This window comes from Argopecten irradians, chromosome 5 (genome assembly GCF_041381155.1).
Source record: "Argopecten irradians isolate NY chromosome 5, Ai_NY, whole genome shotgun sequence".
In the NCBI taxonomy this organism is placed as follows: Eukaryota; Metazoa; Mollusca; class Bivalvia; order Pectinida; family Pectinidae; genus Argopecten; species Argopecten irradians.
The window spans coordinates 46,242,272-46,259,868 of record NC_091138.1 but is presented as its reverse complement, the minus strand read 5'-3'; the positions used below and the strand labels follow the sequence as shown (position 1 = coordinate 46,259,868).

The following is a 17,597-nucleotide window of genomic DNA, read 5'->3' as shown; positions in this document are numbered from 1 at the left end:
AAAATAGGTTGATAACTCTTTATCATATGACATTTACATGATATTAATCTTGTTCTTAAAAAAGACTTTACTACAATAAACAGGATGATATTTGGAAATGTTCCCATCATGTCTCTAGGCCTTTTGGTTATTTAAACTATAAATCTGTTCCTGTCATTGCTGTTTGGAATTGTTCTAAAGGTTTTATTTCAAAATTCTATAATGTATATCTCAAACTAATTGAAATTTGTATTGATATGACATTGTGGTATGTCACAGTAAACCTCGTTAGGCTGAAGTAGTTACAGTATTGTAAGGATACAGGGTTTTTGGCTTCATTGATGATTTCCTCTAAAATATCCTTCATCTTGAGGTTCAGAGATTCTGCTTGCACTTTTGGTTTTTTATCAGAATGTTTCCGCTCCTTTAATAGTCCTTTGAGTGCAGAATCTTCCTTGATGCCAAAATCTTTTCCAAATTTATCTTTAACCAACTGAAAAAAGATTTGAAAATCAGCACACAAAAAAAGATGCAACAGTGCACATTACAAATTAGAAACACTTTGTAAATGACAATAGACCACTATTAAATGCCCTTTTCAAAATGACTTTGATTTTTTAAATGGGAATGTAAAATAAGATTAATAATTTTGAAGAGTCAGTAAAGTTATTAGCTTCACGTTGTTACTACACATATCATCACCTTCTGAACAATTAAATTGAAATAAAACAAAAGTTAATTAAGTCGTCCTAATTACTGCATGTTAGTTGATTAACACTGCGCCAGACGGCAAAACAGCGTAATGAATCTTCACTGATAACATAGATTACGCAAAGAATTTTACATTTGTTTGGTGTTGTAACCTTATCTAAGGTATCTGATATAAATTTTCTTATGCTATTCTTCATTTTCAATTTTTATTTCAGAAAGGTAGTGGGCCTTTAAAATAGCAATTTAAAATATTTTGATAACAAATTAGTCAACCTCACAACCTTTTCTCTCATACTTCACAGAAAAACTGTAAAATGACACTCTGATACCCCTTGTTTTAAGACGACTTATCCTGTTAAATACTGTGACGTCCACCACTGTTTGACTAACCCTGTTAAATACTGTGACGTCCACCATCATTTGACTTACCTGCTAAATACTGTGACGTCCACCATCATTTGACTTACCCTGTTAAATACTGTGACATCCATCATGGTTTGACTAACCCTGTTAAATACTATGACGTCCACCATCGTAAGACTTACCTGTTAAATACTGTGACATCCATCATCATTTCTCTTACCTGTTAAATACTGTGACATCCACCATCGTTTGACTTACCCCCTTAAATACTGTGACATCCACCATCGTTTGACTTACCCCCTTAAAATACTGTGACGTCCATCATCATTTGACTTAACCTCTTAAATACTGTGACGTCCACCATCGTTTCACTTACCTGTTAAATACTGTGACGTCCAGCTATTGTTTGACTGACCCTGTTAAATACTGTGACGTCCACCATTGTTTGACTTACCCTGTTAAATACTGTGACGTCCGCTATATATTGTCTGACTTACCCTGTTAAATACTGTGACGTCCACCATCATCTGACTTACCCTGTTAAATACTGTGACGTCCACCATCGTTTGACTTACCCTGTTAAATACTGTGACGTCCACCATCGTTTGACTTACCCTCTTAAATACTGTGACGTCCACCATCGTTTCACTTACCTGACGTAAAAATACTGTGACATCCATCATCATTTTGACTTACCTGTTAAATACTGTGACGTCCACCATCGTTTGACTTACCCCCTTAAAATACTGTGACGTCCACATCATCATTTGACTTAACCTCTTAAATACTGTGACGTCCACCATCGTTTCACTTACCTGTTAAATACTGTGACGTCAGCTATTGTTTGACTGACCCTGTTAAATACTGTGACGTCCACCATTGTTTGACTTACCCTGTTAAATACTGTGACGTCCGCTATATATTGTCTGACTTACCCTGTTAAATACTGTGACGTCCACCATCATTTGACTTACCCTGTTAAATACTGTGACGCCCACCATTTGACTTACCCTGTTAAATACTGTGACGCCCACCATTTGACTTACCCTGTTAAATACTGTGACATCCACCATCGTTTGACTTACCCTGTTAAATACTGTGACATCCGCTATTGTTTGACTTACCCTGTTAAATACTGTGACATCCACCACTTTGCCATCCTCTATTACACACATCTCCGTATAGTAGTCGTACAGAGCCACCAGTGACACATTAATGCCCTCCTTCACTTCTATGTTGTCATCCAGCCTGAAATAACCACAAATCAAATACACTACCAATGTGTCTAGATGTCAGTTATAACTAACAAACAATCGACAGTGAAAGAGGAGTCACTAAAAATAACCTTTAACCCACCATGTCCCTGCTCTTAGCTCTGCTGGTGGTGTGGTCCGCTTGCGCTTCTCAAAAAGGACCTCTGCCTCGAGGAATTTGATCTTGGCTCTGATAGGCTTGGAAGGTGGTGGTGCCTCGACCGGTGGCACTGACGCGGCAGCAGCAGCTGCTTTAGCCTCTTTCTCTCTCTCTTTTTCTGCCAGATAGTCTTGAGTTGCCTTCTTCAGCTTAATGGCTGGCATTGTGGAAGGTGATTAGGCTGTAAGTAAATAGAATCCATATTGAAATTCGCTCACTAATATCAACCAATATATTTAACTAGGAATGTGACCTGTAATTAAAACAGAATTGTCCATGCATGCTTGGTTTACACCATGTTCCCAGCGACCATAGTACTTACTTGGGTGAAACAATTCGCTCACTAATATCAACCAATATACTTAACTAGGAATGTGACCTGTAATTAAAACAGAATTGTCCATGCATGCTTGGTTTACACCATGTTCCCAGCGACCATAGTACTTATTTGGCTGAAACATAGTGAGCCGTGGAATTTTGGCTAATTTTTTCTCTGTATTGAAGTTGAGGTAGTCTTTTACGGATTATGTGGTGGGCCTTGAGGAATTTTAGGGCTGCTCCTGGTGGATAAATGTACACTGCAGTTTGACCTACCACGCACAGCTACCACTATGTTCTTGCTAGGTCTAAACTGATGAGGTTCCCTATGTTTTGTGCCTTTTAATTTACAGTAAAACGTGGATAAGTCGAAGTCAGTGGGACCAGGCCGGCAAAATATTCAACTTATTGGACTCAACCATGTTTTACTATTCACAAAGACATTGACGTCTAAGTTGTACTGACTGTACCGACTGTTTCCAGGTTGGTGTTTTTACACACATATTGGTTTAAGATAGTCAATAAATATATTATTATAACAACAATACTTTTTTATCAAACAATAACGTTTGTTAGCACTGTTACGGTTGATCAGTCATGTTTGGTCAATCGGATCGAGACTTCACTTTTACCTGACACAGCGTGATGCCGGAATGTTCGATGCAAAAAAAGGAAATTATGGAATATTTTAGAAGGAAGAGACTGCAATATGTATTTGATTCAACCGCAGTTTTTGATTCAACTGTGTCTGATTCATCTGTGCTAAATTTACCAATATAAAGAAAGAAAAAAAAAATTGGGTCCTATTGAAATATTTGACTCATCCGATTCAACCATGTTCGACACAAATGAGTTTTATTGTAGCCCTTACACGTTTTTTCACAATCCGGCTAGGTTTACAATGGAGATGCCTGGAATGCAGTTTGAAAAATGGCGGAATCCGCCTTGGTTGGTGTCGAAGAACAGGGAAAAATACACATGATTCCTGTCAATTGCCCTGACCAGGAACTCCAATCTCCAGTGTGAAAAACTACGACTCTGACATTAACAAATTAACTGAGCCAAAGAAACATTGCTCCGTCAGTTGTGTGACAACAGCGACAGCGTATGTATTAGCACTAAACCACACTGACTCAATTCATAAATATATTTTTTCGATGATATTTATGCGTTATTCATTTGTAAAAGTATTGTAATAGCAAGATGAATGAACAATACGTAATAAAAGGAAAATCTTTCTCCAACCATTTTCTCAAGTTGTCTCCCTTTAAAACCCTGGCCGGGCCTTTAAAGCTCATAAGCAAAAATAAAACAAATTGATTAGGTGTACATGTAGAATATGCTCCAACATCAGAGACATATATCAGTGTTAATTATAATATATATGCAATGCACTTACATCTAATACACAGTTTAATCATTGGATTGCATGTTGCATGCCCAATTATTATCCTAACACAAGAGGATGAAAATAGAGGGGCACTCGCCATGTTTGGGGACACTTACAGAAATCAACAAAACATCGCCTGAAATTGTTAGGCCGTATTCAAATTCTTTCAAAGAGATAAATGTATAGATTAGACACAATGTGGCTCATTAATAATAATAAACGAGGGTAACGTTATATATTTAAAATCGATAAAAAAAATACATGACCCCTTCGGCGCCTCTGTAAGGCAGCGGTAATGACAGTGTGTCTGTTTACAAGCAAACATTAAACAATGCCATATGTCATAAGCCATATTTACAACTAACCTGCAAAGGCTGGGTACAAACTATGTGCAAATGTGCAATCCAAAAACAACCACCTTGAACAAATATTATGCAAATTACTGTTGGATGCAAGCAAATGTGATCACAAATGCACCAAGGCCGCTAACTTCTGCGTGCTCACAATTTGATGACGCCGTATAATGTACAAAACGTCACGATATCCCATTTTTTTCAAAGAGTTAACTCCCTTTACCAAAGTGTATATTCGTACACCAGATATTGCTACTACCGAAGTGTTAGATGAGCTAGGCCTAATCTTTACACTAACAAAGAATAAGAGAAACATATACAGAGACAGCATGCATCACAAATGGCTGAAATAAAATAGCACTAAATTGTTTAAAGGTAGGTTTCGCCCAAGGATTTATAAGGGAGAAGGATTCGTGACTGTCTCTTTACACTACTAAACACCACGCGAGACGCCTATGAACCGGGAGTAAAAACCGTTTTTCTCAACAAATACTTGTCTTATCAAGTCAAACGAAACACCAATGTAAAGTTTATTAATTTTCACAACGTTTATTACTTGCTTTAAGGACGTAAGATTTAGAAGATATGTCTTGAATTTTCGTTAAAAAACTCGACAGCGCTCATGAAATGACGGCCCCGCTTCAGAAAGTGAGACGGTAACCCTCTCACCCGCAAGCTACATCAAAGGCTGCGCCGGCGGATATCAAAGGAAAACGGTCGTCGCCCAACGTCACGGTCATTGCACAAACACAAAAGCTCCTACGTTGTACTCCCCAAAAACCCAGTGTGACTTATCCTTCTCATATACGTCCTTGGTTTCGCCCAATGAAATATAAAGACTACGAAATTGAAATTTATCCTATACATAGATATAATCTTCAGATCATTTTCAATGCATACAGCGAACAATATGGGTGGTCAGTTGCCTAGCTTGACCAGGAAAATACTCCTCTAAAAATAGAGCGAAGTCAAGCTTTACATAGAACATGACGTATTTTTTCCAAAACGAGGCCGCAGCAACAAACGGAAGCGTGCAACAAAATGTCAGATAGAAGTGACAGTCTTGCCACGGCATGTTTAGTTAAAAAACAACAACAACAAATCGAAGTGCGAGGGACTGTTTATACATATCATATAATCTAAAACACTTCATGTTACTTACATACGCTCGCTAACTTTGTTCACCAAATATACATGTAGTTAGTCTGCGGCTGTTTGTGCGCTGGCATATGTATTGAAATTTAACTCACCACGTGCAATGCCGTTACACGAGTCCCAACAGATCCCGACAAGTTCCGCTTGAGATGTGGCTTCTGTTTCTTCTAATTCCCTATAGATATCCTAGGGTGCTACCGAATCCATTATAATTTCCTCCGCTTTGTTGCCGATTCAGATATATTTTTTTCATCGCACACACTTTCGTTCAGCCATTTTGTTTACTTTTATTGCGTGACAATGCGCATGCGCCAAACTTCGACAACACAATCCATCGCAGCTTCATTTGCATATTATTTTGTCTGACGGACACCGTAATAAATCAAGGATTTCCTTCAATTTTGTATCCAAGACACATTAGTTCAATCTCAAACACATAAAGAAATTAAATTGAGATATTTTAATATGTTTTTTTCATCTTTTCTTCCGCTTATCGCATTTCACAAAACAATATTTATTTGGTTGGGCGAAACCTACCTTTAAAGGTCATGCAAAAACAAAGCTCATGCATGCAATAAATTTCAGATTAAAAGACAGTAGTCTTATGTACATATATGTATGCCAATATGACACAAGATAAAAATTGACATGATACATGTTAAGCATACTCTAAAACAACAATATACAACATTTAAGAAAATTATTAAGATAATACTTATAAGATTGGCATTGACATGCGAACTGTCTGCCGCGAGCACGTATCGAAAATGCATTGATTTCAATTGTGACACTAAGTACCATCACAGACTGGAATTCCCTACCAACTTCAGTGGCAAGCATAACAAACCTGATCCCTTCAGATCTGCCCTCGCCAATCATTACCATCCATAAAGGAACAAGTTTTTTTTTTTATCATATATATTTAAAAATCATGTAACCAACATTAAATTTCATGCCACCTCCCAGAGTCAAATGCACTCAAACCTTTGAATCTGACTCTTGATCTGGAAAAAGAAGAAGAAGAAGAATAGGAAGAAGAAGAAAGCATTGGTCTTTCTCTTCATGGTATGACTGCATGTATGGCGTTAGAACTGCACCTGGTGCTCCAATAACATGACTGTAAAAGGCGATTAAATCTGGAATCTTATGTGTTTACTTCTTCCTGAATGGTTTGTTACGGAAGTCTGCTAGTCAATAGTGCCATATGAATAAAAGATGATTAACTAATTACGACTCATTATCTCGTAAATACGACACGCTTTTCATATTTGTTTTATTGTATCTATTTATTAACGTCTCAAATCATATACATAAAAGTACAATGAATCATAATAAAACTGCAGCACACCATTTACTTTATGGTTTCTCGTTTTAGTGAAGTTTCAATATGGCCAGACAGGGTTGTAATTATAAAGAACATACCTCAAAAGTTTCGCTAGGAATTTCCTAATACTCTGGTCATAATTGATGGCACAGAAGTGAACATTTAACGACCCAGTTCATTAACAACACAGAGCCAGTTTTATTCCGGCAATTACAAGTCAAACAAAGGATTTTGAGTAATGATCCGAGGAGATCCATTACATGTGCCTTCATGTCGTTTTCTGGATCCATTTCAGGTAACAATTTCACTACTAAAAGTGGCATTTTAAACCTTTTGAAGGAGATGAAACTACCTGGAAAAATTCATGAAATATGATGGAGTCATTGTAGACAAGGGATTTAGAATATGGCCAGAAATAGAGAAAAAAAAACCTTCGTTTGAATATTTCACCATTTAAACCTGCAACTGAGCAAATGAAAACGGCTGACGTGTTTATGACAGAGAAGGTTACAATACGTACATGTGGAAAGAGCTACTGGCTCGTGTAAAGAAGTTAAAAATGTTAGCTGAAAAAGTAGTTCTCGCACCTCAGACAGAGAAATCTCACATGATACCCAGTGCTATGATTTTGTAACATCCCAACCTCGGCTAACGCATGTAACGCCTCGGTTGGGATTATGTAACAAACTCTTAGCCCTCGACTGAGATAGTCCGATCTCGATCACTTACAGGTAACAGATTTTATTAATCTCAATTTATTTGCAATCAACTATTCTTTGTCTTTTTTATGCATTTTTCTCATTCAGGACTGAGAAGATCAGTTTAAGAAGTAATAATTGCTGAATTGTTTACCATGGAAATGTCTGTACTTCAAGTAACACGAATATGTAAATGTTAGTTGATCTTATTTGACTAGTTCAATTCTCAGTCACATCATTGCCAAATTGGAATTCAACTTATGAAGACTTTAGGACTGAAGTACTTACAGCACTTTGATTTACTCTCCGGTAGGCTTCGCTCCGAAAATACATTATTACATTGTAGTAGTGTGAGTGCCGCCTAACGAAGAGCATTGGCATAAGGCAGGTAATCTAGTCCAGTAAAAATACACGCATAAGCTTTGAGAAAGTGTACAACTTTTTCTGAGACTATCACAATCAATTTTATTATGTACAACTTGTTTTAAAGATTTTTTTTTCAATTTTTGTTTCGAAAAGGTAGTGGCCCTTTAGTAAAGGTAGTAGACTAAAGGTATGGAATATAGTTTTCTAGACGGAAAGGTGTGCGAAATAGTTTTGAGCCTTGTCAAATGTATACGTATGCATTTGATACATGTAACCTGACGCGTTGCAAAACATTGGACGTTTGGGAAATCGTCCCTACAAGTAAAAAGCCGACATTACTTGAAAATTACATGTTATTTTATCAACCGATTAACGAACCTGTAAGCAGCTGGTTTGAGCAAGCATTAATTCAGTATCGGGCGTGTGACTGCTCGCGAGCATCATCGCTAAAATGTGTAAGTCGTTTGTCTGACAATAAATTGAACAGGCAGTGTCAAAATAAATCCAACTTCTGCCAATTTAAACTGTAGATACATAGTTGTTTATAAGGGTTTTCAAAGACCTATTGTTTTTGTTCTGTTTTTTTATTATTATTATTATTAGGGATTTTCACCATGTGGTGAAAAGACCTATTGCTTTTGTTCTGTTTTTTGTAATATTATTATTATTCTACACTTTTTTTGTGTCCAAAAGGTCTTCAAAATGGTAAGAGGTATGCCATGGCCTTATGTTATATTGTATGGCATGAGTTGAAGGGGTGAACATTTTTTAAGGAGGTCAAAAATCCAAGATGGCCGCCATGACGTCATACCCAAAAGGTTTAAAACAGCCATAACTAAAAAACCGTTTAAGATACATCAAATATTTTTGATGTTTTATGTAGATCGTATAAAAGAATAACTTTTATTCAATACAGCAATTAGGTCAAAGGTCAAACATAAAAAGTTCGCTATGGGGTCAATGTTCACGAATTTTTATTTTTATTTTTTATTTTGCGAAAATTCTTTTTACATATCGATGCAGAATGTCATTTTGATGATTTTGGTGTCTTTTATTTTTCGGTAGCAGTTCCGGTTATGCTGTATGCCATTTGTGAACAATCCTTTGATCTTTGCTAAATTCCGCCAAAAATGTTTAACATTATATATTGTCGAACTGAATGACTAATATAGTCTGCAATTTGCTATAGAAAGGGTACCCTCTTTTGTTCTCTAACGTTTGATATGATTTTCATCTTCATCAAAATCAAAAAAAAAAAAAAAATGGCCGCTATGACAATCTAATTAAAAAACTAGGTCTTGTAATTCCAACTCCACTACGATACTCTACGTTACGCTTGTATTGGAGCGTAACGTAGAGTATCGTCGTGGAGCGGAAATCACAAGTCTAATTTTAATTAGATTGGCCGCTATGACGTCATATCTTAAAATTTAAAAATGCTTATAACTCTCTAACAGTTCTTTTTGCAGATTTCATCTTAATAATATTTTTTGCAGATAATCTTAAGCGTAAACTTTTTCTCTCTACATGTTATAACAAAAAATGACAACTTCCGGTTTTCGGTAAGGGTCAAATGTTAAAGGTCCTGTTTTTAACAATAAACTTGAAAACTTTTCGCCTGGAGTTCTGTAAGGTCTAGGATCTTCATATTTCATATATAAGATGTCCAAGGGATGGGCTTTAAAATCAGATACTAGGAATGACCTTGACCCATATTCAAGTTCACAGGGGTCAAATACACATATCATAAATAAATTGTTTAAATGGTCTTAACTAACTTATCGTTGGTTTTACAGCTTTCATGCAATTATGTTATTTGAAGATAATCTACAGGGCAATGTTTTTCTAATAATAACTTGTTATAACAAGAGATCCCAGAGGGATCTTGGCGCCCACCATTGAGTGAACTTTATTGGATCTTTGTAAAACTGATCTTTTCTCTGCTTTTCCTTCTTTCCCTGCTTCCTCCACCTGTCGGCCATGTTGTTTTCCGATTGGTCCCAAAATGCAATATGCATGACTAGGGACCAAGGGAACCTACACATGAAATTTCAGAAAGATCCCTTTAGTACTTTCTGAGAAATAGCGATAAGAAACTTCAAATGACAAAATCCAAGATGGCCACCTGTCGGCCATGTTGTTTTCCGATCAGTCCCAAAATGCAATATGCAAAACTAGGGACCAAGGGGAACCTACACATGAAATTTGAGAAATATCTCTTCAGTACTTTCTGAGAAATAGCGATAACAAGGATTGTTTACTGACGGACGGACGGATGGACGACGGACAATTTCTAGTTGTAAAATGATTTATGCAGGTATGTTTCCATCCAAACAAACATAAGACTTACATCTTATGTTGTAGCTTCTGTGTATATACATGTTTCACAAGGACCTGGCACGAAAAAATTTAAACCAACAGTATACATATATATATTATAACATCTTAATATATATATATCTATATGTATACTGTTTAGTTTAAAAAAATCGTGCCAGGTCCCTGTGAATGTTTGTCTGTCCATTCAAATGATTTTCACAGCTTAATTCATCAAACCTGATGGTTTTCAATAGGTCATTTTTTTGACAATTATGGCATGATATCTAACATTTTCTTCTGCTTTAACTTTTTTTCATATTTAACATAGACTGGTTTAAGTGGTGCAGCCAGTGTTCAAATGTGTAATAATTCATGCAGGCGTCAATTATTTCTGAACGAAATAGTTTTTACATGATCAATGTACACGTCTGTTCTGTAGCTAAAAACCGGCAAGGTATACATTATAACATTGGAAATGGTGTAACATTAGATTAACTGTTGTGGGCGAATATAATCAGTATAATGCATAAGATCAAAATTAAATTCAGGGATAACTCGTAGAATTACAAATAACGTTTCGTATTTCTTCACGGCTATGTGTAATATGTATTTTAATGCGTTCACGTATCGATATAGATATTATGCTCATCATAAGCGACCGTGCTTAGTCACATGACTTCAAAGACTCGATCTGACCGTTGGTCGGAATATTCCCGCCTAATCCATTGTTCATGAGAAGTCCGGCGAACTGACAACACAATTTTGAGCTCCAGAATTGCAACACTTTATAAAGGCAAAAGGCAAGTCCGTTCTGAACATTTCATTTATACGATATATTTATATATATATATACAGTATTGTTTAGATTTAAAGACTTATTAACAAAGTCTTACATTCCCGTATGTGAAGTAATACTGGCATAAATCACAGGGACCTGGCAAGAATTTTATAACCAACGGCAACGGTACATATCTCTCCTCCAAAAAACCTAAAACCACATGTACGTTTTTTGTATTGTTTTTCTCTTTGTTTGATATAATATGTGAGCCACCTAACATTGGACATACTCATGAACATATCTCAGTTTCAACATGCAATTTCTACATGCGCACACATCACAATCATTTGAGTTATCGCACAAAATTACAATTACATGTATTTTTTTTATGAAAACCATGAACTTCTCAATATTTTAAGGTTTAAGACCTGTTTAAACTAGTGATGTTTTTGTATGCGTATACATTGTATATCACTGTATTCACTTCTTAGGTGTATTTGCATAACATACATATACATGTACTTAGTTACTAAACATCCTCGATATTCCAGGGGTTCCGATCACTTACGATCTCTACACGTGTAGAGATAGTAAGTGATCGGAACCCCTGGAGTATCGAGGATGGTTACTAAAAAGTGTCTATGCATCCGAACTAACCTTACTAGATATAATACTGTTGACTCTGTATAGGCTGATGTGTTGTTTGTAAATTTTGGCAAATTATGCAAAAAATGTAAATTTTCAGTTTTGCATGTCCACAGGGTTCAGTACATATTTCTGTCACCAAACAACCATGTCATTATGTTTACTAGTGTTTATAGCATGTAGTAGGAACGCTGGTTTGACCGGATTCGACTTTATAAAGGCATACACATATAAATTGTCCGGAAAATTTGACATTATTTAGGTTTTGTTCAACTACAGCTTAGACATGATATATTAAACAGGGTCTTAAACTTTAATTGTCCATTCAAGATCTCATTTTACACTCTTCTATTTCAGGTTATACACGGTTATTTCAGCAATACAAACTTTATTCTAGTCCTACATATTTTACTATTAATTTGTATGGATATACATGTAAACCCCGGTCAAGGCACAAACACTGATATATTGACTATATTCCCACATAAATATTCGCAGCTTAAGAAATAAAATAACTCACCTCCAAAACATTGCAGGTGAATTCCACGTAGTATGCATCACCGAATCTCATTTAGACAGCACTATTTCTGATGACGATATACAGACCGTGTACATTCCTATGGTGGAGGTGTTGTCGTCTATATATCTTATTATATTTATGCCAAACGTTGTCTTGACTTAGAATTTCCATCAGGTGAAGTCGTATGGGTAGAATATTCTTTAATAATTCCTCATACCTCCTTTGCACAGTTTACAGACCCAATGATAGTATAAATCCTTTTTGGGAACAATTTGAAAACTCCACTGAAACCGCACTTGATGAAAATCGGCATGTAATAATAGTTGAAGACTTGGACGTTTATTGACTCTCAGAAACCCGTCACATATACTTCGTGATAGTATAAAATGTACGTCCATATTCCTTTTCCAATGTCATACACTAACCTACACGTGTAGGTCGAACGCGCGCTTCGTCACTGGATCCCGTGCTGGTCAGCGATGCGTGCGAAATAGAGCTTTCCGGTGTTATCGATGTATCTAGATCACGATATATTTCTGACCATGATATCGATGCCACTATGGTTGAAATGTACTAATAATTGTTTACGTTCGATCTGGTGACCATGCTATAAAAATGCTAATTACCGATACTTTAATGATCTTATACAAAATATGCCAGGTCCCTGTGGTTGTTATTTAGAGGCGCTCAATCATGTAATGATATGTGTAAATTATTTTCTGAAAAAAATACTCAGAATATGCCCGTGTTTGTATTCCCACTAAAAATATTATTATAAGACCTAATGATAAGCCGTGTTTACATATGAATTACGACATGAAATAAGAGTGAGAAATAGGTTACATAAAAAAAACTTAAAAGTGCTATTCATTGCTAAATTTAGATAAATTTGAAAAAGCAAAGAAATCACGTCAATAATTTAAAACGCAGAACCAGGGAATTGTTTTTCGCTAATGTAAATGGACTATTAGACAATTTTGCCAAAAACAACCAAAATGATTTCTGAAACTTCTGCGTAATTGGGTTGTGATACCGTTTCTAATATTCCCATTAAGATATCATGTTAATAATACTATTATGGTAGACAATGAAAGAAAAGCGAATGTTTTAAACGATTACTTTGTATCTATATCAACCTTATGTGATACTGGTGTTCCCTCACCATATGTTAATACCAGAACACAAAGTCGTATGGGCGATGTTTTTTTTTACGCATACTGATATTGTCGATATTCTAAGTTCCTAGACATAGGCAAAGCTGAAGGTATTGATAAAATATTACTATAATAAATATATATATGTATACTGTTGGTTAAAACATTTCGTACCAGGTCCCTGTGGACATGGTAAATAGACTTATCTGATTAAATTACAAATCCTTATAACCACTCCGTTCAAAAGAGGATCTGACAACATCCCATAAGAGGTCATGTTCGCATGACCTTTATACCACCTGTACATCAAATCAAAAGCATTTTCTACACCTAGCTACATCAATTGAAAACGCCATTTCGTCCCAGTATAAATATACACTTAGCTTTGTTGTGCTCTTTGGGCGAGATGAATATGTACATTAAATAATTCTGACTGTTTTTTTAAACTGTTTCGTCCCAAGACATGATTCTGGCAGCAGCAATATTTTTCAAATGGTCACCAGAACGTGACCCCTAATGGGATGTTGTCAGATCCTCTTATCAAACGTACGTAGTGATAATAAGGATCTGTATTTTAATCAGATTGGGACTAGTCTGGAGTAGCTGGGGCTAAAAGGGCTAACTTTGGTCATATTTACTGCGTTAAAGGCCCTCTGGGCCTCTTGTACTTATTATATTTGGTGATTTAATATCCTGGTTGAGGATTATTTTCAGAAGTTACCAGAGATTATTTAATACATGTAGTTTGTGTAATACATAAAGGGAGACAATCTGTTCCCACTCTATAACATTAATCTAGGGGAGACAATCCATTCCTTTATAACATTACCTCCCTTTAATAGATAATGCTTTAATTTCTTTTTTCCTTTTCCCATTTATCATTTCATCTTTACAGTATATATAAACATATAATTACATATACTCCTATACATACACTTTTACTCACTTTCACACTCCCATTCAAATTTCTGATTTATATTGGTCAATCAATCTATATCCATCTTTCCATACTTTTGTTAGCTTTCTTTTTTCTTATAAATAATCATAATCTTTATTGTATGTTTTCAGAATATATTCCACACTCATTTGCTTTCATTCTCTTACTCATTCATCATGGTTTAAGATTAAAAACATAAGAAACATTTCGTTATGATTTTTAGTTATAATTCTTTAGTATATTGTCACTGTACCTTTTTGTTATATAATTTTTTGTGAATTTAGAATTAAGGGTTTTTTATGATGGCATCTTATTTATCTTTATACAAATATCTTGCTATCTATACAGGTGGTCCCAAGATGTATTTCCACCCCCCCCCCCTATTGGTCAGCCAATCAAAAACGTTTTGCAAACTGATCGTCGCCGAGCTGTGCAGGAGATCAAAGGGATCCAAACTATTTACCGTTACAAGTTTTGCTAAATAATAAGCGGTATCGCTGTAATTGAAATTGATTGATCATTTTACACTTGAACAGCAAGCTGAAAACAGCTAACCGGCTGTCTCTCAATCCATTTGATATTGATTATAACTTACTTATATTAATTAACTATATGTTTCAGTTTTCCTAGATCCATGTGACAACAGGAAAGGCAACATGGTAATCAACCTTGTATGACGACGGATGGTTCACCTGCCATGAATGGTTTACTGGAGTCCCGTGAAAAACAACATACCAAGACGCGGATGGTTCACCTCCATTTAGGTAAGTATATAATATCTCTCACTGTGACAACACCCGGTATCTGCCAGGTTAATGCATTTTCATCAATTTGTGCACAAATGTGCCATGCGACATTGCGATAATGTGCCATGCGACAGTGTGTTTGTCACATGGCTCATTGTTTCAATGTCGCATTGTCGTCCATGCGACAGTGCGACAAAGCCTAAATCAATCACCATAGAAATCAGAAATATCTAGTTTTCGACTTATCAAATGGAAGGGAATGTCGACCATATGGATTGGCGTTTCGAAATAAGCAATTGATAGATATATTGCCATTACAATAATTATGTATTTTCTTCTCTCGCAAATGGTAACCACGAAACGTAGCCCTTGTAGGAGACTATATGTTTCAGTTTTCCGAAAACCGAGTGACGACAGGAAGGGCAACATGATAAGCAACCTTGGATGACGACGAATTGTTCAACTCCATGAATGGTATACTGGAGACTCGAGTGACGACAGGAAAGGCAACATGGTAAGCATCCTTGGATGACGACGGATGGTTCACCTCCATGAATGGTATACTGAGAGTTTTGTAAAACTACCAAGTGCATTTAGGTAAGTATACTATCAATGTGACAACACCCGTGTATATCTGCCAGGTTAATGCATTTTCATCAATTTGTACGCAAATGTGCTATGTGCCATGCGACATTGTTTTAATGTCGCGTTGTCACCCATGCAAATTTTCGACTTATCAACTGCAAGGAAAAGTCAGCCATATTGAATGGCGTTTCGAAATAAGCACTTCAAATATAAATTGCCATTACATTTATGATATGTTTTCTTCTCTCGCAAATGGTAACCAGGAAAATTGGCCGTTGTTGGAGAATATATGTTTCAGTTTTCCGAGACCCGAGTGACGACAGGAAGGTCAACATGGTAAATATCCTTGGATGACGATGGATTGTTCAATTCCATGAATGGTATACTGGAGACCCGAGTGACGACAGGAAAGGCAACATGGTAAGCATCATTGGATGGCGACGGATGGTTCACCTGCATGAACGGTATACTGGAGTCGTGAAAAACTACCAAGTGCATTTAAGTAGGTATACTCTCACTGTGACAACACCTGTTATATCTGCCAGGTTAATGCATTTTCATCAATCTTTAAGCAAATGTGCCATGCGACAGTGCGATAATGTGCCATGCGACAGTGTGTTTGTCGCATGGCTCATTGTTTCAATGTCGCATTTGCGCCCATGCGACAGTGCGACAAAGCCTAAATCAATCACCATAGAAATAAGAAATATCTAACTTTCGACTTATCAAATAGAAGGGAAAGTCGGCCATGTTAATTGACGTGTTAAAATAAGCACTTTATATATATATTGCCATTACAATAATTATATATTTTCTTCTCACGCAAATGGTAACCAGGAAACGTGGGCGTTGTTGGAGACTATATGTTTCAGTTTTCTGAGACCCGAGTGACGACAGGAAAACACGGTAAGCATCCTTGGATGACGACGGATGGTTGCCTCCAGGAATGGTATACTGAGAGTCTTGAAAAACTACCAAGTGCATTTCGGTAAGTATACTCTCACTGTGACAACACCCGGTATATCTGCCAGATTAATGTATTTTCATCAATTTCTACGCAAATGCGCCATGCGATAATTTGCCATGCGACAGTGTGTTTGTCACATGGCTCATTGTTCCAATGTCGCATTGTCGCCCATGCGACAGTGCGACAAAGCCTTAATCAATCACCATAGAAATCAGAAATATCTAATTTTCGACTTATCAACTGCAAGGGAAAGTCAGCAATATTGAATGGCGTTTCGAAATAAGCACTTCAAATATATATTGCCATTACAGTAATGATAAATTTTCTCTCTCTCGCACATGGTAACCACGAAACGTGGCCGTTGTTGGAGAATGTATGTTTCAGTTTTCCGAAAACCGAGTGACGACAGGAAGGGCAATATGGTAAACATCCTTGGATGACGATGGATTGTTCAATTCCATGAATGGTATACTGGAGACCCGAGTGACGACAGGAAAGGCAACATGGTAAGCATCATTGGATGACCACGGATGGTTCACCTGCATGAACGGTTTACTGGAGTCGCGAAAAACTACCAAGTGCATTTAGGTAAGTATATTATCACTGTGATAACACCTGGTATATCTGCCAGGTTAATGTATTTTCATCAATTTCTACGCAGATGTGCCATGCGACAGATAATGTGCCGTGCGACATTGTGTTTGTCGCATGGCTCATTGTTTCAATGTCGCATTGTCGTCCATGCGACAGTGCGACAAAGCCTAAATCAATCACTATAGAAATCAGAAATATCTAACTTTCGACTTATCAAATAGAAGGGAAAGTCGGCCATGTTGATTGACGTGTTAAAATAAGCACTTCATATATATATTGCCA

The 17,597-nt window shown here is 36.5% G+C and overlaps 1 protein-coding gene across 2 annotated transcripts in view; it reads right to left on the bottom strand.

Moving 5' to 3' along the window:
• LOC138324035 (heterochromatin protein 1-binding protein 3-like) overlaps positions 1-17,597 on the bottom strand; it is a 51,904-nt gene that overhangs the window by 15,446 nt on the left and 18,861 nt on the right. The window contains exons 1-4 of one of the 2 annotated variants that reach the window (XM_069269039.1): positions 4,540-4,686; positions 2,410-2,647; positions 2,178-2,301; positions 302-472 (exon numbers count right to left, since the gene is read on the bottom strand). In XM_069269039.1, the coding sequence (XP_069125140.1) occupies positions 302-472; positions 2,178-2,301; positions 2,410-2,630 (516 nt within the window). In that variant the 5' untranslated portion in view covers positions 2,631-2,647; positions 4,540-4,686. Of the gene's footprint in view, positions 1-301; positions 473-2,177; positions 2,302-2,409; positions 2,648-4,539; positions 4,687-17,597 lie in introns of those variants that run through there. The other variant, XM_069269040.1, reaches the window with a different exon arrangement.